Consider the following 23712-nt stretch of genomic DNA (forward strand, 5'->3'; position numbering starts at 1 on the left):
CCGACTGAAAAACCTGAATCACACTAGATGTTGGTGCAAGTGATGAAACTGATAGTATTTATGGAAGTATCTCCTCACCACATTGGAGATTCAATTTTATGACAACAGTTTTGTGAAGTATAACATAACATGTCTTACTTTGTCCTCGTAAAAACGCTATTCACAAAGTCATTGTTAGGCTATTGTGAACCTGACTTTTATATTCACAAGTTTTGCGGTAGGTGGCCAATGTAAATATTTGACATTCCATGCATTCCGAACTCACAGGTTCGACCGAAATGTCAAATTCTTTTAACAGTTTTGCTTGTTAGTGAGTTTATATTGTGAAAAAACGAAAATTGGATTGTTCAAGTTGCATTCATATGAATTATTGGTTAGTGATCATTTAAGAGAACTCGAAAGGTTAGTGGAGTGTACTTCAAAATTAGATTGAATTGTGAGGGTATTGATTTTAGGGGTGTAATGGTTTTTTGCCCTCTGTGTGCAATTTTTTTATTCATATCATACTGATTCTTACCAAGATGTTGAACAGTGCTATTCTGTTCTGGAAATGAGTGTTTGAATTTAATTTTTTAGTATACTTTTCTTCAATAATAATAATTACCTTGAATTTTCAAATATTAATAGGAGACTCTTTTATTGTCCACAATTTTTCCGTGAAATGATTAGCGGAAGAAATTTATTATATTTAGTGTTTCATTTGCCCGACCTAGTAACTCTCTGTTGACAATTATGCTGAATGGAATTTCAAATATTTTTATATTGGGGTCACCCCAATTTCCCCAATTTCGCATACGATTGTTAAAATCTATCTGCTTTGGTAGATACGTAAAAAGTTCTGTATACATGCACTTATGTGTATTTTTTTCAAATTTATAATCTCAGAATAACTCGATTATAAATATATTACCGTTTTATATGGCAATTAAAGAAAGGTAATAAATCATAAAAATAATGTCATGAGAAAAGAAGCAAACATTTTATGGAACTTCTTAACAAAAATGATAAATAACTAGTTATATATGTAAATTCACCAGAAGGTTGTTCAAAATTTCAGACTAGTACTGAAAGTGACATTTTTATTAAAAAAAATCTACTGGAACTAAAAAATTGCGGGAACAACAACTGGAAAAGTATTTACAAATTTTTCACTTTTATTTTTATATTATTTCTATTGTCTTGACATATTTTTCAGAATGTTGTCTTGAAAATTCATACTGTTAATAACGTTGTTTGCCTGGGAATAAAATAGTGTTTGTGTTCTTTCATTGTCAAATTTGACGTTGAATTATGTACGACCTGTAAATCGCAATTGTTTTTTGTTCTATTTTTTTGCATTGAGTATTTTGAAGTTATATCCTGACAACACAAAAAACTAAAAAGGTAAATATCTCCAAAAAAAAACAGAGTCTGTGAAGGCACTTATAATTGAATTTTATTGAAAAGATTCTTTATGGAAAGAACTTCTCCAAGACTTTTTTGGTAATAACTACTGTCTTCCTACTTTATCAATATACATGGCTATTCAAATTCGAGGGTATGTATGGGATCTCGTAAATGGTAAGAGATAAAGAATCGGTTGAATTGTGACAAATTTGTCTATTTTTGGTTACTAGCTTTTTTCGTTATGGAGATATACTGAGAAAACCAAAAATTTCTTCATATTTTTTATTGTATCTTTTTTATTGGAGATATTGAAAATCTGTTTATACTTTTCCAATTGAACTTTTATTGTTTTATCAAAATATGATCATTGAATTTTTATGCATGTTGTTGTCAGGCTTGGGGCCTTGACATTTCAAATAAGTACTTACAGTAGCAATTTTTGGATCGGTTATGTTCATATAATATCGTTTAATTTACTTTTTGTCGATACTTTCGAGAGTTCCGGTAATTTGATAATCATCAAATAAATTATTATTTTTATTACTGGCCTTATAATCACTCAAATGGGAGCAATTTTAATTTTTTGTATATACCACAGAAAAAACTTGAAATGTGTTGATATCACAAAACTCCAATTTTCCAATGAGGTTTTTTTATTGCACAACTACCTAAAACTTGAACTTCCAACCGGTAATAAAAATATGTGTGAATTGATGTTTGAGAAAAATGAGCTGCTGCTTGGATCTCACTTAATATGATAAGATGCTTATATGAAATTCCCGAAACATTATGAATGTTACTGTGGAAATTCATCAAATTGAAAAATATCTACCACCACCATCAGATACGTATGTTTATTTCTCCAATATCTTGAAAACTAAGAATTCGTCGGAGTTATTGGTTTCTGGAATATGCGACTTCTCTCGAAAACTTCATGTGAGCTTTTGATTACGGGATATGAATTCATTTTCTTATCGAAGTTAATATCAGCTCATTGTTCTAAAACAATAACCTGTATTTTTTATTACTGCCTGACTCCTGTTCTGTGAGAACCGGATTGAGGGCTAGATATAATAAGTTTTTGGAAGTTGTACGAAATGGCAAAACCTCATTGGAAATATTAGAGGTTTGTTATATCAACGCATTCAAGTACCTGGTGAATTTTTTTTAAATAAATTGTGGTATACAAAGAGAACTGGTAGATAATCAGAATTGTGTCCATTCGAGTAGCAATCATGGCTCTTAATAAAAAATTATAATTCATTTGATGATCGTCAAATTATCGATACTCGGGGTAATAAACAAAAAAAATTTGAATAAACTGCTTGTCAAATCTAGGAAGAAACTTGAGAATTATTTCTCTCTCTCTCTGTCTCTCTCGCTCTCATAGTCCTCTAACGAACGCACAGCTAGTGGGCGGGACCATAACGGAATTCAGAAAGCTCTTCCTACATTTGGCAAGCTGTAGTTCTTGGTGAAAATTAATAACATCATTAATAAAATAATAAGTAATAAAATTTACACAATATATACTTTATTTCCAAATGCCTTTCAGTACATAGGCATCCTCAGTTGGACTGGTACTCCACACACCTCGACAGGTTGGTCGTGACGTACTTCGAGCGTAATAAAATCGGGGATAACCCTAACAAAACAGAAATCGTCAATTTCTCGAAGAAATTTACTAACGTGCAGATCTTCGGGAAGTTGAGAGTCAAGAGTAACTTCGTTGACGAGCAGAGGAGCGCGCGATATCTGGGAGTTATCCTGGATAGGCCCCTGAGTTTTCAGGAACATTTGATCTTGGCGATCCAACGAGCGGGTCCGGCGGCTAAAGGCATGTACCCGCTCATTGTACGGAACTCGAAGCTTAGTGTTGACAAGCTACTAATTTACAAACAAGTAATAAGACCAGCTATGTTGTTCGATTGTCCCGTATTCTGCAGCCTAAAGAGGACTTCTCTGCGGAGACTCGAGACGCTGCAGAATAAGGTGGTCCGTATTTGAGATTGAATGATCTGTTAGATCAGGTAGAAGTTGAGACGGTCACGTAACATATCAGGAGGCTGTCTTATGAATTCTTCAAGTTGTTTCTGCTGAAAAGCCCGCTGACGAGGGACGTCACGACGCTTTCATAAATAGCCCGTAAACACGGGCTGGTTTATGAAATGCTCGATATCTTCATGATAGGCGTGAATGCGATCGCGCGTAGCTCATGAAACAGCTGGATAGGATAATTCACGTATTCTCGTGATATCAGAATTACCCTTACCTGGTTTTTTCATGAACTTTTTTCAGGGGAAGGGGGCTAGTGATAAACCTGTAACATCCACTTAGTACACTTATATATGAGGTATCGGAATCGCAACATCTCGATAAATCTTGCGCAAGCCTCAGCAGGAAGCGGGAAGTCTTAGACTGAATGCTGAAATGAGGCTCTATTAGACAGAGAACCACCTGTTAACACCAGCGGAGGCGACTACCATCGTCCTCTCGTGAGTCTTTGAGGCGTGTCGAAAATGTTGAATATATCATTCCATTTAAAATTCGCTCATGAACAGGTTAGCCATGAAAGGGAACAACGGGTTACTGTATGTAAATGCAATTCTGTTTCATGCAAATTTGTGTGGGCTCTTCCACTTCTTCACCACAATATGCATTGATTTCTAAAAGACCCTTCAAATATTCGATAGTGTTTGATAATGGAAATAACACTTGGCGAATTATTGTGAATCAACGATAGTCAAACTGTGTTGCGGATACAAAGAGATGCACCGACTTGCCTTGTTTGGAGATTTTTCGCATACCCTATATTTTTGGTACTGTAGGATTGAATACTTACAAGTTTCAGCTCAAAGAAGTTTTGCTACAAACAACATGAGGGTACGACAATGGACATCCTGTTGCCTCCTGTAATGGCTGATTTGTTCATGAGCAGATTTTTAATGGAAGTAAGAGAAAATTCAGATCACTTTCGATGGATTTGGATTCGATAAGCGGATGATGTATTTGCCATTCTCGACACGAATAGAAGCAACGTGGATGATTTTGTGTTTTTTCTCGGCAACAGATCCCCAAATATAAAGATCACGTATCAAATGAAAATTCTAGGATGTTCTAGTTATAAGAAACGCCGATGAGGCTTTATAATTTGATGTTTATAGGAAAAAGACTAATACTTATAGATATTCCTGGCAGCTCCCACCATTGTCTACAACAAAAATTGGCGAGACTACATTGTCTTGTGTTGTTCACGTTCCTCTTCGGCAAAGAAAGATAAGATATCGAAAATAAGTAATCAAGTAAATGAGTAAAAAAATAGGTATCTTTCAAATTAGTTGATTGGAAAAATTCAGATAGTGTCTTCGTAAATCCTCAACTTTTCAGAAAGACAAAGAAACAAAATAAATAAACGGACTGCTCCAAATTGCATATGAAAGTAGGTTTCAAAACTGCTGGTACATTTCAATAAGTGTTAAGCAACCCGAAAGACAAGACAATGGAAAAGGAAAAGTCTGGAATTTACGAAAGAAGCTGTTAGGATTGAGATGAAAATTGTGTTGGTCAAACCAAGCGGACTATAATAGCTCACTACAAGTATAAGTAACGTCGAATCATTTTTACGTAGTACGAAGGGCCTTTCATGTTCACCATACCGTCTTGAGTAATTTCGGCCACATTGTCCTACATAAGCACTGTCACACTCCTCACACAAGCTTATAAATTCCAGATTTCTCTATCTTGACCACTTCATCTTTGGCATCAAAAAAAAATTAGATAACCTGGCATGTAGTCTGAATGCCACGTTTTTTTCTGAAAGAACCTGCAATTTTCTCTGTTCGTTTACCAAAATATGTTAGAGTTAGAAATTTCTTAATCTCTGATTGTTTGATCTGGGGGTATATTAATCTGTACGTAGATTTCATGCTTTGTTTTCTGACTAACTTCTGGATTGTGTCTGCGTTGAAACCATTATTACGTCCTATCTGTATAATTGTTTTAATTTCCCTATCTAGATTGTTGGCAGATAAAGGCAACCAGAATGCTCTATGCAACATTAAATTGCACGCTGCTGATTTATGACTGTCGGGATGGAAAGAATCACTTGGGATTGTAATATCTGTATAGCTCGGTTTTCTGAATACATTGAACTCAAATTTATTCTGATGATGTGTAATGGTTAGGTCTAAGAAATTAATCTGTTTCATTACAATCCCAAGTGATTCTTTCCATCCCGACAGTCATAAATTAGCAGCCTACAATTTAATGTTGCACAGAGCATTCTCGTTGCCTAGATATCAAAATCAAAACAATGATACAGATAGGACGTAATAATAGTTTCAACGCATACGCAATCCAGAAGTTAGTCAGAAAACAAAGCCACAAATTCACGTGCAGATTATTATATTCCCAGATCAAACAATCATCAATCAAGAAATTTGTAACCCTAACAAATTTTGGTGAAAGAACACAGACAATTTGCGGGTTTTTTCAGAAAAAACAATGTGGAAGTGGCATTCAGACCACATGCCAGGTTACCTAATTTCCTTTTTAAAGCCAGAGATAAAGTGGACAAGATGGAGAAATCTGGAGTTTATAAGCTTAAGTGTCCGGAGTGTAATAGTGACGGTATGCTGAACATGAAAGGTCCTTTGACGAAGTAAAAATGATTCGCTGTTTTGAAACCATACCTTGGAATGTAATCACAAGTTCCCGAATCTAAACGAAACGGAAATTTTGCACTATGCAAGCAAAGATTGTAAACTCATTTTTTGGAATCCTTGGAAATTCAAAAGCATAAGCATTGCGGATGTAGTCTGCTAAATGATCAAATCGATCTCGTTTACTCACCGGTTTTCAAATTAGCATACCCACATTGTCACAGGTAAATAAAATTCAGGTACTCAATTAAAATCTGCTAAAATCTGTTTTTCCGTTAACGAGCTGAGTTAAGTAGCTCTCTTATCACCTACAGTGGTGTTTAGTTATGAAAGGGCTAACATTATCATTTATTTTCAGAATGAAGAAAAGAGAATTGAAACTTTTTATGTTTTTTACCACTGTGCCAGTTCACTGCTGAATTTTTGCCGTCATCTTTTATTTAGGTGAATTTTTCGAATAACATACAATACACGGTTCATATTTGGTCATATTTTTCAGTGGTTGAGTCCAAAAATTAAGCATTCATTATCTACTATCAGACCTGACGTAGGTCTCATCAAGGGTGCTAGGCTGAACAACGACTGCGTTGTTGGACTCAATTCTCTCATCTCTCAAGAAGACATCATCTATGGAATTGACTGAAAACTAAGATATTACTTATGCTGATTGTAATATCAACACATTTCAGGTGTGAATTTTGATGAAGTTTTTGAAAATCAGCTGTGGTACATAAAGACAATAAGAATTACATTCATTGCAGTGCTTATCAATACCGTAATAAAAATTAATTTATTTGATAATGATTTAACTCCCTGAATTTTCGGACTCACTTAACTTACATACGATAAAGTTTCGAAAATTCAAAATATGTTTTATTGAATTGCAACAACAAATGTTAAAATATGTAACAAAAATAAATAATTTTAATTTTTTTCATCTTGAATAAAAAAAAATCAATAAAAAGTATCCTATGTTACTTTTAATACCTCCAAGAACATGTGTACAAAATTTCATGATGATGGGTTGAGTAGTTTTCGCGCGAAACCGTAACAAACAAACTTACATTCGCACTTATAATATTAGTAGGGATAGTAGGGATCTCTGAAACAAAAGTATATTTTTTGATATGATTCAATGGTTCACGAAAAAATGAAAGTTTGCCATAATGTAACCTATTCTCTATGCCGTTCAAGAGATCCCCATACGTAGACTTGAACGTATATGGCTTTGTACAATATTAATTTTCAATGGATATATCCGACTTTTCGTGACCTTAAAAAAAGAGACGAAAGTTCTTTGTTATCAGGCAACTCAACATAAATATTTAATGAGAACGCTAAAAGTTGAAAAAAGTATTCATTATTCAAGTGTATTTTACATTCAAACTGTTTCATTTTATTTTTGGGGGGAAAATCGTTTCCAGAGGATTTTGTAGATTAAGAATATGCTCGAAAAATTATTTGCATTTCTGCACCGCAGAGTTAAATGAAAATTGGATTTTCCCTTTTTTTTTTCTGAGAGTGTTTGAACTCTTTGAATAATATTCATTTGTCTAATATATTATAGTTAGAACTAGTATTTGAAAGATTTTTTTTTGTGGAGGACTCAATCTTTTTACTGTTTTTTTTGTGTATGGTCTTCCACAACCTGAAAAATAAACAAAGCTAAATCAATAGAGAAATTGCTGTAGTGTAATGAAGGACAAACTGATGAGTTCATCCAAAAAAAAAAAAGGTTTCTGCGTAATATGGACGTATGTCAAAAGAATTAAAACGATTTACAATTTGAGGCGAAAGTTTTAAAGTGATTTTTGGGTTTGGAAAACGGAAAAAGATTGTTTTCCGAAAGTTAAATATAGAAATTTAATTTTTTTCAATTTGTAAGCAAAAACTATAAATACGACAAGTTTCTGACTAACTTGATTCTTCAGTGATTTATATTACGCAGTTTGCCATTTATTACATTACATTTGAGCAGATTCTCTATTGATTTAGCTTTGTATATTTTTCAGATTGTGGAAGGTTATATACCCAAAAAACAGTAAGAAATAGTTAGAACCCTGTGGAGATTATTTATTGAGGCAATACTGATTAAATTCATTAGACTAAACACTATCACAGGTTAATTGAAGACACTAACAGTAAAAGCAAGAAATATCAATGCCTAGCCTCGAAATTTCGGTAACTTCTGAATGTACCAAGGTTCAGAAAGTGTACATTTCGTTCACAGGAATATTCTATATGAGTATCCACAAGAGCCCTGTTTTGGATGACATGAACTGGTAAATTAATCTGACCAACATCAACGGCTAACCCTACCTAAAAACGAAGTTGAAAAATGTAGAATAGTAGTAACGTAGCAAACTAGTCAATAAATTGTTTGACTTTTTTTTTCTTCAGAACATGCTGCACTTTGACGTCTACTACAAATACCACTAAATTTCGCAAGAGCCTCGCAAATACAATTCATACTTATAAACTTGGGGTGTATCTACGTTATTAGAGATAGTTTTCAAAAATATGAGAATATTTTATTAAAGATTCAATGGAAGTTTTGTCAGTCCGAGAAGTAAAACTTCGATGCGTTTGATAGATCCCATGTAAACTGAGTCACAGGAACAGACAATCCTATAAAAAGTGGCGGATTTCAGAGGCTCTTTTTTGTCATTGGCTCATCTAATAGTTTCTGCATAGTCGATAAGTTGGTTTGTAAATCGTCTTTGTGTTGTGATGTTTTCCGATGCGGTCCGTGACTTTGACTTTGTTTGTGTAAGGCAAGGCAAATAAACTGTGCCAGCCACCGGGTTGGTGCTCGAAATTAGAATATTACTTATTCATCAAGATTGTTGTCAGTCCGGAAGTTCTGCCTTCGAAGTTGATATGCTTCAAATATGATCACACTTTGCTTCGTTCAAGTGGTCAGCATTTCTGTGCAAGTTCTGTTGCGGGTTATCAGTATACTTTGACGTTGATAGTTGAAATTGGTTCATATGCAACATAGCCCTGGTAAACATAGCTTCGATATAACAGTTGCAGTAGTATGGCTCAACTGACTATGTATATGTCCCTTCATAACAGAAGGGATAATTTGTACCTTATCAAGATGGGGCCAGAAGTTTTCCCCCCAGAGGTTTTCTTTGTAGTGCATCTAAAGAACGACGCTCTGGATTACATTCGTTATTTTTCTTCGATTTTAATGCGATTTTGTTTAACCTGAATGTCTACTCTGTATTTTCTTTGATTTTTCTCAAGTTAAAGGTAATGATTTTGGTTAGTAATATTTCCTAAATTTTTATGGGTATTTTGAGATTTGGGCCAGAAGAAGCAAATATTTTGCATTGGCTACAAGTGTAGGGTAACTTGAGAAATAGCTTATGAAATCGAAATAGGTTATATGATGGAATTGGCCGATACATGATGAAAATCCATAACAAAGATACTCAAAAACACTTTATTGTGAGATTTTCACTAAACAATTTTACAAAAACGTAACACGTGTTTCGCCATACAATGGCTTCTTCGGATGTGTCTTTACTAACTATATTCTACATATGCAACGCTTAATATACCTAATTTTACAATTTGAAGTACCTAATTATTACCTAAATTACCTAATTAATACCTAAGTTTGTAATGAATTAAATTACCTGAGCTTATGTCCCAGAATTCCACATTTGAAAAAATATTTAGTAACGGGGAGTTATGCAATTCTAATTTACCGTTCAGTAAATTACCCGAATTCCTGGATCTGTTGATTTCTAAACATTCTAGAAGATTGAGTTTCAAACTCTTCTCTTCTAAATGTAACACGTCGTATTCATGATTGAAATCATGTCCTTCTGCTAATAGGTGGTTTGCAAATGTGGTATTGGTCTTTCTATTTACAAAACTACTTCTATGCTCTTAAATTCTTTGGGAAAATGTTCTCCCTGTTTGGCCAATATACAGTTTTGGGCAAGAGCCACAAGTCAGCTTATATACTCTTGATCTATCCGACACCGAAGTTTTGTCTTTATTGTTTTCAATTAATTTACTTAGACTATTATTCGTTCTCTTAGCTACGTTTACGCATCCTTTCTTCAAAAACAGGCAATAACGTCAGTTATATGACATTGTCATATTTGGGTGAACCAACTAATAATATTGCCCGTTTTTGAAGAAAGAATGCATAAAGTAGCTTACAGAACGAATAAGTATATTTATAAAAGTCAAGTGGCGTGAGATCGGGTGTTCTCGGTGGCCAATCCCACGGCCCTAAACGCCTAAACCAACGATCGTCGAAGAGTATCCTGGAAACTTTCTGGGTGGAATGAGCTGGCGCTTCATCCAGTTGAAACCACGAATTCCTATATTCCTCTATAGGCAAATTTTCAAGAAAATCGGTTACAGTCGTCCTTAATATTTGGAGATATCACTTTGCATTCAGTGTGTCTTCATAAATAAAAGAGCTAATTTTATTGTTCTTCAGAATACAGAAAACATTCAGGTCAAATTTTTCTTGAAAGCCCATTTCTTTTGTAACATGAGTCTTGTAATCAGCCCAAAAATGTTTATTCCTTCTATTGAAAATACCATCCCTCGTAAATTTTGATTCGTCGCTCCAAATCATTTTTGCCAAAAATTCCCGATCTTCCTGTGTATTCACAAAAATGCATTCTACGTTCGAAGTCTTCTGCTTTTAGAGCTTGAACTTCGGTAAATTTATACGGATGCATTCCGTGATTTTTCAAAATTCGTTGTACTGAAGCATGTGATACACCCAAAATCTTTTTCTGCACTGCGAATGGAAGCTTCTGGATATGCATAAAAATATGCCAAAACGTTAACAGTATTGTCCTCATTTGAAGTAACAGGTTTTGGTAATGTTGAAGGCGCTTTTAACATGGAGCCATAGTTAAGGAAATTAGTTTGTAATCTTACAAACTTCCTCTCGTTCATTGGTGTTAATTCAGGATACATTTCGTTGAATTTTCTACAAGTTTTGGAAATGATTTGATCACACTGTCCGTGTATAATAAATAATTTCATAAGAACTTCGTTTGAATAATCAATATTTGCATTCATTTTTGGCGATTTTTTGAAACACCTTCAATAACCATTTATCAATTACTTATAAAAGTCACCAAACTGTCATAAGCTTGATATTTCCATGGCTACCTAGAAATCAAATTCTTCAAACATTTTTTTTTGTACAACTGTTATTGAAAATCTCTTTGATAGAAACACTTCAATCAGAACACCTACCAAAATATCATTTAGAAAAGTTCACAAATGCAGTTCGTGCTATTGGTAATATTAAATCCCTGTGAAGTTACCGACGATGACGAAGTAGTATTCAGTCCAACTGTAGAAAGTCCTTCAGGACTAACCAATAATCCTCCTTTAAATTACGTGACTTGGCGTATGTAGTTGTAACATATGGCTTGTAATCCAAAGATCGTGTGTTCAAATCCCATTTTTTTATTATCAGCAGTAAAAAATTTGTATGGTACATACAAATTTCCCCACTCACAAAATAAAATGCCACTTTCAACACTTGTAGGTAAAACGTGAATAACTATTTTTCCACAAAAACGGCTTTATTAAGAAAACTTGAGGATTTAGGTATAGGGACATGTATATCATCTTGAAGCATTTTTCACCATCTTTCAATTTATCGAGTAATATACAGGGGGTTTCATTTGAAAAAATGAACTTTCGACTACTTTTATGCACAATGGAAATAATAGTAATTTTAGCATGTCCTGTATGATATAGAGTCGATTTCTTGGTGTTATTTGAATATTTCGAGTTTGTCCAAACTATCATCAAAATATCAACTTTTCATGAATTGAGAGTACTGATGTACTTAATTTCAATTAAGGCTATGTTTTGGACCATATTTAGCACAATTTATTTTTTATCTCGAAAACAGATAGAGATAGGTATAGGACATTATAAACAAAAAGGTATTAAAATACTAGAGCGATTCCAAAAATGTATTAATATACGGGGTGTTCTATTTAAAAAAATATAATTGCTAGGACTTTTTGACAGAAGTGGCAACGCCGCAATGCGGAAAATATTTAAGATCGATAGAACAGGTAAGGAAATGTAAGAGGTGACATTTTCAGAAAAAACATGCTTTGCGTTTTCCAGAAACGTCTAACCTACCATCGACCGTGATTCATGCTGTATACTTATATCGTCTTCATGCAACATGCATATTCTTTAAAATATTCAAATATAGGAATCCTCCCTACTTATATGAACATTTGTCTTATAGAACAGATATCCATGACCTGAATTTGCGTAAAAATACAGTGCTATAATATCTACTCCACAATAAATTCTCTTCATAAATGGGAAAACAATCGTTTTAACATGTCAGGAACTGTTTTTGAAAGTAGGTTTAAGCAGCATCTGTTCAGCATTCAGAATAACTAGGTCCGCGGCGAGAATCCTGAAACAGGTTTTAGCTATTCATATATCTATATCTTTATATTACCTTCTCTTTCCTTGCCTTTTTTTTATTTTCTTTTCTTCTCTTCAAGCCCTCATTTATTTACTTTTATACATTTTCGGCATTTTTGGAAGAGCAGACGCGAATGCAAATTCGCGGTCTGAACCAAAAGCCATTTGCAATCAAATACAAAGTGTTTTTATTTTCATCTCTCTTGTATTTTGTTTTCTGTTATTATCTTGTTTTTTGATGGGCAATAAACTTATTATTATTGATATTTGAAAATAAACTTATTACTAAATTGTAGATCATGCAAAAAAGTAACTTCAGATATAAATAGAAAAACAACCTCTCGAAACTTCTACTTTCATATTAACACCGAACAAAAGAAAAAGTACTTTCGAAACGACTACTTTTGCATTGAATTATACAAAAAATACTTTTTCCTATTCAGTTTGTACTGCAAACATTCGCTATATAATTGAAACAGATATCATTCACGGGATTGCTACACATGTAAATGAGGTAAAATTGCACTTACATGGAACACTGTCATTCTCAATAGCAGACGTATATGTTTCGGAATAAGACAATTGTCTTATTCTTGTTTAAATTGGAAGGGGTATATTTTAAGCATAGATACAAAAAATGTGGGAATCTTTCAATGAAAGGAAGAAGGCATTTTGTTTCAGAATAAACTCTTTATTATAAAGATGTGTAGATCATGCGAAGAGATTACTTTCATATAAACATTGAATTACACTTGAATTATACAAAGAACAATTTTTCCTATTAAGTTTGTATTCCCCACTTTCGTTATGGAATTAATCAGAGTTTAATCTGAAATTAATATGAAAGTTTCTCGCATTTTTTGTAGGTAGCCAAAACCTTTCGTTCGCAGAAAATTATTGTTCGACTCCAGAACGTAGATGTCCATTAATTACCAGACATGTCAATGGTGGGACTTTTTTTATTAAATTTTTCGTTTTGAAGATGTTTTATTTTGATATTGAAAATCTGCAATAGTTTTTGGGATACTGGCAAAAAAAACGAAGCCCTCTTTGGGTGTTCAACTGTTCTATTTCTGAAACTTTTGTGTCACTTTTTGTCTCGCAACCCGTAACTTTTACTGTTAGTTTGTTGTATCTCAGGTTTGCCTTGGTCTCTTACTTTTTGCATCTTTTAAATGTGATATCTCGTGGGCAAATTGAGAAATTTGTTGTTTTCAATAGTAAAACAAAATTAAAAAAAAAATTAATACAGTTTATTGAATGATTTTCACTATAAAGTAAGTAAGTTAATTTATTCAATTCATTAATAAAACAAAATACACAGTCGTGTTTTACAAAAACCGCGACACGTGTTTCGCTATACAATAGCTTTCTCTAGGGTAAACTAAAAGTTACTTCTAAATTACAATCATTTTATACTCTAACATATTACCTACTGTATGCCTACTTTCTAATAAATGAATCTACTTGAAAAGGTCAGGTATGAATTCACTAACTATATGAATACATTTTTCGAATTTTTACCTGGAAATGAACAGATTCAATAATGGCGAATTATTCAATTCAGTTTGATCGTTTATAAGATATTGAGAGTTTTTGAATTTGTTTATTTCCATACTCTCAAACAAGTTGAGTTTCAAACCTTTCTTCTGGAAATGGAAGGGCTTGCATTCATGGTTTAACTCATGTCCCTCTGTGATTAAATAAGTGGCATATGTGGAATTTATTTTTCCATTCTGGAAATTATTTTTGTGTTTCTTTATGTGAGCTTTGAACGTTCTTCCAGTTTGACCTACATAAAACATTGGACATGACCCACATGATAATTTATACACTCCCGATTTTTCTGAAACTGAATTTTTATCTTAGTTATTCCTAATGTGCATGCCTAAGTTGTTGTTGGTTTTGAAAGTAATATTTACACCTTTGTTGTGCAGAAAATTTGAAATATTTGTAGTGGGTTGGCCTAAGTAGGTTAAGGTTCTATAACTGTTATCCTCTTGTATTGCATCATTTCGGACTTCCATTGTCTAATATAATATGAATTGATTTGAAATCCCTGAAAACAAATTAAAAAGATTAACCGAAAATAACAATTTTATCAAACAAAAAACTGAAATTACAAAGAAATAACATACAAGCAACAACCAAAAAAATAAAAAAATCAAATTTTAATAAACGCTGAAAATTGAAAAATTAAAAAATATTATTAACAAAGAATGAAAAATTAAAATTAAAAGATTCCAAACCAAGTTACGTCACGACGCTTCGATTGTTAGTATCCACAATCGTCTTCAGGTGATAACTGGACTTATTCCTCCGTGATCTGACTATTTATAGGTCACGTGCTTTCACGTATCCCCTCTTTCCTCTCTCCGCTTCATTGGTTTTAGCGGGAGATTACCGTTTGGCGGGAGTAAGTAGTTTTTCGCTTGATTAGAGGATTCCATATATTACGTATCTCTACGCTAGCTTGACTAAATGCATTGTTGGACAACATATACGCGGCTTCTTTGAATTTTCTCCCAAACCAGGGTTCCTCTTTGTGGATGATTTCAGCTTGATCCCACTTGATGTTATGTTTTTAATTTTTTTCAGGGATTTCTAATCAATTTGTATTATATTAGACAACGGAAGAGTGAACTGATGAAATACACCACAAAACATTGTCAACCTCCTTCAAACAAACGTGTTGTTACCTCTTCTCTTCGAATTGGGTAAACTTCCTTCAAAGCCGGGCTGTATAACTTTTTTGATAATAAAGAATGTATTAGACTGATATCGTAATCATTGTTGACGACTATTTGTTTTATTATGTTCAGTTCTTTATTGAAATTCGCCTCTGACAAGGGCACATTTATCGGTCTGTGGATCATACTGCTGAAAACTGCTATTTTGTGCCAGCCAAGCTTTAAACGAAGTTTACCCAATTCGAAGAGAAGAGGATAAAAGTTACAGAACCTTAACCTACTCAGGCCAACCCACTACAAATATTTCAGATTTTCTGCACAACAAAGGTGTAAATATTGCGTTCAATAACAACTTAGGCATGAACGGTAAGAATATCAAACATAAAATTTCAGTTTCAGAAAAATCGGGAGTGTATAAATTATCATGTGGGTCATTTCCGATGTTATATATAGGCCAAACTGGAAGAACGTTCAAAGCCCGCATAAAGGAGCACAAAAGTAGTTTTCAGAATGGAAAAATAAATTCAACATATGCCACTCACAGAGGGACATGAGTTCAACTATGAATACAAGCCCCACCATTTCCAGAAGAAAGGTTTTAAACTCTACCTGTTGGAGAGTATGGAAATGAACAAATTCAAAACCTCTCAATATCTTATGAACGATCAAACTGAAACTGAACTGGGAAAAAAACTCCAGTAATATTAATTCGCCATTATTGAATCTGTTCATTTCCAGGTAACAATAGTAAAGTACATTTATGGTGCTTTCGAAAAATTCATTCATATAGTTATTGAATACATGTTTCATCTTTTCATTAGAAAGTAGGCATATGAGTATGTGTTAGGGAATAAAATGGTTGTAATTTAGAAGTAACTTTTAGTTTACGCATGAGGAAGCTATTGTATAGCGAAACACGTGTCGCGGTTTTTGTAAAACCATTTATAGTGAAAATCATACAATAAACTGTATTAATTAGTTTCAATATGGATTTTCATCAAGTATCGGTCAGTTTTATTCAATTAAAACGAAATAAGTCAAATCAATCCTCATTTTATTCAATCATTTCTATGTTTCTATCTTGTTCCGGCAATGACTTTACGAATCTGTTACTATTCGGAATTCTTACGTTATCAGTTTCGTTATAAATATTTGATCGAATATCAAGAATGTACCATTGATAACTTATCATTCACATTCCAGTAATACGAGATGGAGGGCGGAGAATCTCCCTTGGATGTCCTCTCGAGAGCTGCCACAATGGTACAGGAAAATCAGTCGTTTTCTGCTTCAGGTGAGCATTTTTAAATATATTTTAAAATTCGTAAAAACAAAACACAAATTGAAATAACGATGCCACAAGATATATGGATCCCGAATATTTTCAGAAACAACAACTGAATATATAGGGTGATACATACTCTTTGAAAGATTTGTTCATATGATTCATTGGCAGTTTAATTTTAACGTTCGTTATTAAGTTTTGCACGAAGCGTATCCTGGGTTTTGACTTCTTTATACGAGATTATTTTTTCTCTTGTCTTCGATTCCTGTTGACATGAAGAAATATGAGGTCGTAGACGTTCGTTACTGATTTAATTGCAACTCATCCATGAAGTAAAATGACTAAGAGAAATGTCCAGATTGTTTTACACGAAGATCCGAAAAATGTTCATCCTCAGGGGTTCATAATAACATTATTCACCCTTTATATTTTCAATTATTTGTGTTCCTCATGAAAGAAACTCTAGGATTAGTGGCTTTTACGGAAAATGTAATTTTTTGTCCTTTATGGAGCACCGAATTTAGACAAAATTCACACTGTTCCAACATTTTCCTAATAAAATTAAACCATCAAAAATAAACTATTTTTTTACATTTTTTGCATGATTTCATGATCCATATGGTTATGAATATTCACATTCGAAATCTGAAGACTTGATCGGAAACCTGATCAGAAGTTTTTTACTGTAGAATTCGTTTCGAAACAAGGTCAGAATAATGCAGTGTACGAGCAAGCATCAATATTGTCACCACTTCTAATTCATTCACCCCCTTTTCAAAAGTTGAATATAAATCAATATCATAAATAGAAAAGATTTGTTTGTTTGCATACATTTTAAAAATTACTTTCCCTATAGAAAGCTATATTATCAGCACTTAACATGAGCAGTATTTTGTTATTTAAAAAATTAAGGTCTCTACGACAATTGCAATAAATATAAAAAATATTAAAGTCACTTTTTTGGCGTGTCCGTAATCTAAATCCTTTGACATCAGGTTTCACCATAATACTTTCTTCTCCTCGTTCGACTTATCCACTCATTTGAAAAATTGTCAATAAAATATTCATAATCCTAATTAATTATCAATTGATTTTTTCACGTCTGTCGATTAATCAAATACATCTGGTATACCACAAGACTCACATCTGGGACAGTTACTATTCAATATTTTCTCCTATATAGGAGAATTCCGTGTTTGTTTGAAGGCGGTTGACAATGTTTCGTGGTGCATTTCATCAGTTCGGACTTTCATCGTCTAATATGATATGAATTGATTTGAAATCCTTGAAAGAATCTGTAAAAAAAATTTAAAAAATTTAAAAAGATTAGCTGAAAAAACAATTTTAATAAGCAAAAAACTGAATTTACAATGAAATAACATACAAGCATCAACCAAAAGAACCAAAAAAAAGAACTATTAACATGAGCTGAAAAAATTTAAAAAAATATTAACAAGAAATGAAAATAAAAATATAAAATTAAAAGATTCTAAACCAAGTTACTAACAATCGAAACGTCGTGAAATAACTTCGCTTGAAATCTTTTAATTTTTAATTTTCATTTCTTGTTAATAATATTTTTTAAATTTTTTAGCTCGTGTTAATAGTTCAATTTTTTTGGTTGCTGCTTGTATATTATTTCATTGTAATTTCAGTTTTTTGCTTAATAAAATTGTTTTTTTCAGTTAATCTTTTGGAATTTTTAATTTTTTTTACAGATTCTTTCAGGCATATCAAATCAATTTATATCATATTAGACGATGGAAGTCCGAACTGATGAATAAATTCCATATATTTGCATATAGGCGAAAACACCGTTTCTTTCAATTTTCATTTATAATAATTTCATCCCCTAATAACTGAGTTTTATGCTTTTTGACAAGCCAGTATATACTATATGCGATATATTTAATCCATATTTCAAATTTTGTTTATATTGAAATGATTATTTTTTCTGTATTTTCTGAAACATGATATTCCCAATCACCTAATATTAATTGAAAAATTTGAAATGATCTCAGAGTTTACTTGGTATACTATGAATACATCAATTGATTGCACACTCAGTAATCTTGTTTGAAGGTGATAGACAATGTTTCATGATGAATTTCATTAGTTCGGAATTCCATTGTCTATTATATAAAATGATTTGAAATCCCTGAAACAACTAAAAAAGAAGAATTGAAAATGAATAGCTGAAAATAACAATTATATTAACCAAAATAAACCTGAAATGAAATAATAGTGAAATAAAATACAAGTAAAAATAGAGCAATTGAATAAATAAAAAATAAAGAAATGAAAAAAGAAAATAAAAATAAAAAGTGGAGAGATTCCAAGTCACGTTAGTTCACGACGTTTCGATTGTTAGTATCTACAATCGTCTTCGGGTGATGACTGGACTGATTCCTCCGAGAGATGACTATTTATAGGTCGTTCGAGTACTTTCACTTATCCCCGCTTTCCATTTTCCGCTTCACTGGTTCCGTGGGAGATGACCGTTTTGGCGGAAGTTGGCCATTTTTCGCTTGATGATGGGTTTCCATATGTTGCGTATTTCTACGCTGGCTTGGCTGAATACGTTGTTGGACAACATGTATGCGGCTTCCTTGAATTTTCTCCTAAACCAATGTTCCTCTCTGTGCAAGATCTCAGCTTGGGACCACTCAATGTTGTGTTGATGGGTCCAAACATGGTCTGCTATTCCTGATTTGCTGGTTTCCCCTCGCTGTGTGTGTTTCTTGTGCTCGGCAATGCGAACATTCAATGGCCTCTTAGTTTCACCAATATAGGATTTTCCGCACTCACAGGGTATCTGGTAAATGCAATTCTTGGAATCGCAGTCCGCGTTTGGTGGCCTGGTTTTCGTGAGGCTGCTACGGATAGTGTTACCGGATCTGAAGCAGGTTCTGATGTTGTACTTGGAACCAATTCTTCTTATCCTCTCCGATAATCCTCTGATGTAGGGAAGTGGAAGCACTGGTTGTGACGGCTTCTCTTCCTTGCAAGGCTCCTGCTGTCTTCTAGCCAAAGTCTTTTCTACCATCGCTTTGGAGTAGCTATTCCATTGAAGATCATTTTTGATGTCTAGTTCCTTCTCGATACCTTCCTTCGTATTACAGAGCCCAAAAGTACGGTCTAATAGAGTCTTGATGATCTTCAACGGAATGGCTACTCCAAAGCGATGGTAGAAAAGACTTTGGCTAGAAGACAGCAGGAGCCTCGCAAGGAAGAGAAGCCGTCACAACCAGTGCTTGCACTTCCCTACATCAGAGGATTATCGGAGAGGATAAGAAGAATTGGTTCCAAGTACAACATCAGAACCTGCTTCAGATCCGGTAACACTATCCGTAGCAGCCTCACGAAAACAAGGCCACCAAACGCGGACTGCGATTCCAAGAATTGCATTTACCAGATACCCTGTGAGTGCGGAAAATCCTATATTGGTGAAACTAAGAGGCCATTGAATGTTCGCATTGCCGAGTACAAGAAACACACACAGCGAGGGGAAACCAGCAAATCAGGAATAGCAGACCATGTTTGGACCCATCAACACAACATCGAGTGGTCCCAAGCTGAGATCTTGCACAGAGAGGAATATTGGTTTGGGAGAAAATTCAAGGAAGCGGCATACATGTTGTCCAACAACGTATTCAGCCAAGCCAGCGTAGAAATACGCAACATATGGAAACCCATCATCAAGCGAAAAATGGCCAACTCCCGCCAAAACGGTCATCTCCCACGGAACCAGTGAAGCGGAAAATGGAAAGCGGGGATAAGTGAAAGTACTCGAACGACCTATAAATAGTCATCTCTCGGAGGAATCAGTCCAGTCATCACCCGAAGACGATTGTAGATACTAACAATCGAAACGTCGTGAACTAACGTGACTTGGAATCTCTCCACTTTTTGAAATTCACTCAGTAATCTATTGAACATTACAAGTTAAACAAATTATTGCATAAACTGCCCATTATTCTAATTTTTGAAGAATACTGAATTACTTTTCCTCTTCTGAACTGTTGACGTATTCATGGTTCAATATTAAATTCTTTCCAATCTGAAACATCCTTGTCACAAAAACAATCATGAAACATTTTGTTGTTAAGTTACAGAGGAAATTGTGATGACACAGTTTATTTACTATTTAATTTATCTATATAAGTCTAATAAAAATATTGGGGAGAGGTAGGTATATGCGTAATAGAAAAATAATTATTTCAAAACAAAATTAGAAACATTCACTTCTCCGGACATATGACAAGTGCTTGCCAGAAAATAACTTCTTCCTTTGCTAATATAGCGACGTAAATTCAGTTATAAACATTTGTGCAAGTTTTCTCATAGAGGAAATTGATACGGGCGCTTCTAATTTAGCAGGACCTCGATGAAATCATTCGAGTGATCACCTATACGCACCGGTTTTGGAGTATTCTGTTTAAAATCTGTTTTTCCGTTAAGCAGCTGTCGCCCCCATACGAACGACAACTGTCAGAAGTTGATAAACTTGTGCGAGCTAAGGACTAACGAGGTCTTACCTTTTAACGTGGGATTCCTAACACGGTACTCCTCATTTGTGCTCGACAGGTCCAAAAAAGACAGCATTGTGTACGGAACTCGACTAATTTTTTCGTTGCTCGTAGCAATCCTGTGAATGTCATCCTGTCAATTTTCATATAAAAGTACTTGTTTCGAAAGTATTTTTCTTTCGTGTAATTCAATGTTTATTTGAGAGTAGCTATTTCGAAAAGGCTTTTTCTTTCAGTTTGTGCCTGAAAGTTACTTCTTTGCATGATCTACACATATTTGTGTAGAGGTAATTTTTGACTCTGCTTCTTTCTTTTCTTTGCAAGGTTCCGACATTTTTTGTATAAAAATGAAGAAGTAGAAGGCGAAAACTTTTCTTTTTCAAAAGTTTATACCTATTTTTGTCGACATTTTTTTCTTGATCAAACTGATGTTATGTGATGAAATTGACGGATACTTGATGAAAATCTATAATACTACATCAAAGTAACATTTTATGTGTGAGATTTTTACTAAACAGTTCACAAAATCCCAAAACTATATGGCGTGTGTAATACTAACTAAATTCTACTTACTGTAGTGCGTTTCAGTCGGTTGAATTTAGTTAGTACTAAACAAGCCTGAAAAAAAGCTATTGTATAGTGTGTATAGCACGTATGGCGATTTTGTGAATCTCACAATAAAGTGTCACTAAAGTACGTGTCACTAAGACATTGAATGAAAATAACTAACGAAGTCTATCAATCCAAACAAATATTGAAAAACGATGAAGACTATTAACTAAATATTTTATATTTGAACATTTGTTAGCTTCTTCCTTAAGCCACGTGTTGATCTTGAACCCAGTCGATGGTACAGACGAAAAGTCACAGTCACTAGGCAACCTTAATGACAATTAAGCTTAGATAGCTCGTTAAACATAATTTGCAATTCAAATTCAACCATTGTAAGCGATACAGAGGTACATTTTTACGTAGCGTCTTCCATTGAATTTACAACAGACATGGAAGAATGCACAAAATTAGAATAGATAATAATGCGAGTGTCATGCAGGTATGTTCTGTCGATTCTCAATTATCAACTTTTGAAAAACCGGGCATGTCGCAATACACAATCTTTCAGCATTTTTGAAATCATCTCTACCATATTTCACTTCACCATTGGGCGATGACAACTTTGCCCTGACCTGAATTACCACTATGAAGGTCGCTTTATATTCAAGTAATTTTCTTCTTGCAAAATGCAAGTTCGCGTGTACGCAGGCGCGAATGCAAGGAAAGAAACAGCTAATACTATATAGCTTGTTAAAATAATATTTTAATTATTAGATTTACTAGACTATTACATAAGGGCACATTGTAAAATTAATTTTAGAGTATTAGATAAGGCAATATTGTGAAATTAATTCAAGACACTCAAGAAGCAGGTACCTAGAAGAGGTATCTATGGTATAAATAAGGATAACTTTGTTAGTATGATTAGTTTGATCTTCATCTTGAAGATGATCACTTGGTGATCGAAACACGTGTCGAGGTGTTAAAATAACGGTTTGGTGTTGGGAAAAGACTCCAGTAATATTCAGCTAATGCGATGCAAGTTTAAATTTTACTTCTTTTCAGACCTGGTATCAAAAATGTTGTACTATTATGTCGCAATACAGAATCTTTCAGCCTTTTTCGAAATCATCATCTCTTTCATATTTTACTCCACCAATAGGCGATGACAACTTTGCCTTGTAATACCCTGACCTAAATTATCATTGTTAAGGTCGCTTTACATTCACGCAATTTTCTTCTTGCAACATACAATTTCGCGTCTACGTAGGAAAGAGACAGCTAGTGCGATGCAATTTGAAGTTAATTTTCTTTTTTCAGAACTGATATCAAAAAGATTGTACGTGATTTTCAAACTATTAGATTGTTTCAAAAAGTTTTGTCTGTTTAAATGTCGTGTTTTTGTAGCCCCATATCTCAATAAATATTAATGGTATATAGGTACTGATAGATAGAGAATTTTGTACTCTGTAGATTGATGCTGTAAATTTTTTTTTGGAAATTTTAATTTATTGCTTCTTGTTATAGCTTATTATTATACAGAGCTATTCAAATTCGTTTCTGTACATGGGGATCTGGTAAACGATAAGAGATAGAGTGTCGGACAAATTGTGGCAAAGTTGCGTATTTTAAAGACCTATTCAATGATGTAAAAAATCGAATATAGCTCTTTTGGTTCTGGAGATATACAGGAAAAACCAAAAAATCCCAAATTATTTTTTTGCTTATATCTTCTTTATTCGCAGACATATTGAAAATTTGTCTACATTTTGCTATTGGCACTTGATGTAGGCTATCAGAATATGTTCATGAATTTTTTATACAGGGTGTCATCTGACTTGGGTCACCCCCATCTTTGAATTTTTAAATACGGACCTGTATTTTTTGTTATATTTTTTGTATCGTCAACGATACAAAAAACGTTTACTTCTTACTGATAAATTAAATTAAATTTTATATTTCGGGATGTTTGGGTAATATTTGATTAGAATTGTATAAATTATTCCCTTTTGAATTACGGACCTGGAAATTGGTTGACTGAGTTGAATAAAAACACAATAGCAACTTCTTTCACGTCTCCCTATGTACCGTAGAGTTTTTCGAGAGTTTTTTTTCATTTTTAGGTAACTATTAATATTTTCCTTATTGCTCTGAGC

The 23712-nt window shown here is 33.6% G+C and overlaps 1 protein-coding gene across 1 annotated transcript in view; it reads left to right on the forward strand.

Annotated features, from left to right (window-relative positions):
• The first annotated feature begins 240 nt into the window (after positions 1 to 240).
• The window catches only part of Tgi (Tondu-domain-containing Growth Inhibitor), an 84513-nt gene continuing 61041 nt past the window's right edge, over positions 241 to 23712 (forward strand). Inside the window, exons 1-2 of the mRNA XM_023163922.2 lie at positions 241 to 402; positions 16394 to 16484. Coding sequence (XP_023019690.1) covers positions 16403 to 16484 — 82 coding nt within the window. The 5' untranslated portion in view covers positions 241 to 402; positions 16394 to 16402. The remainder of the gene's footprint in view (positions 403 to 16393; positions 16485 to 23712) is intronic.

Source organism: Leptinotarsa decemlineata, unplaced genomic scaffold (genome assembly GCF_025532065.1).
Source record: "Leptinotarsa decemlineata unplaced genomic scaffold, Ldec_3_MD MMD2_tig00001019_RagTag_RagTag, whole genome shotgun sequence".
Lineage (NCBI taxonomy): Eukaryota > Metazoa > Arthropoda > Insecta > Coleoptera > Chrysomelidae > Leptinotarsa > Leptinotarsa decemlineata.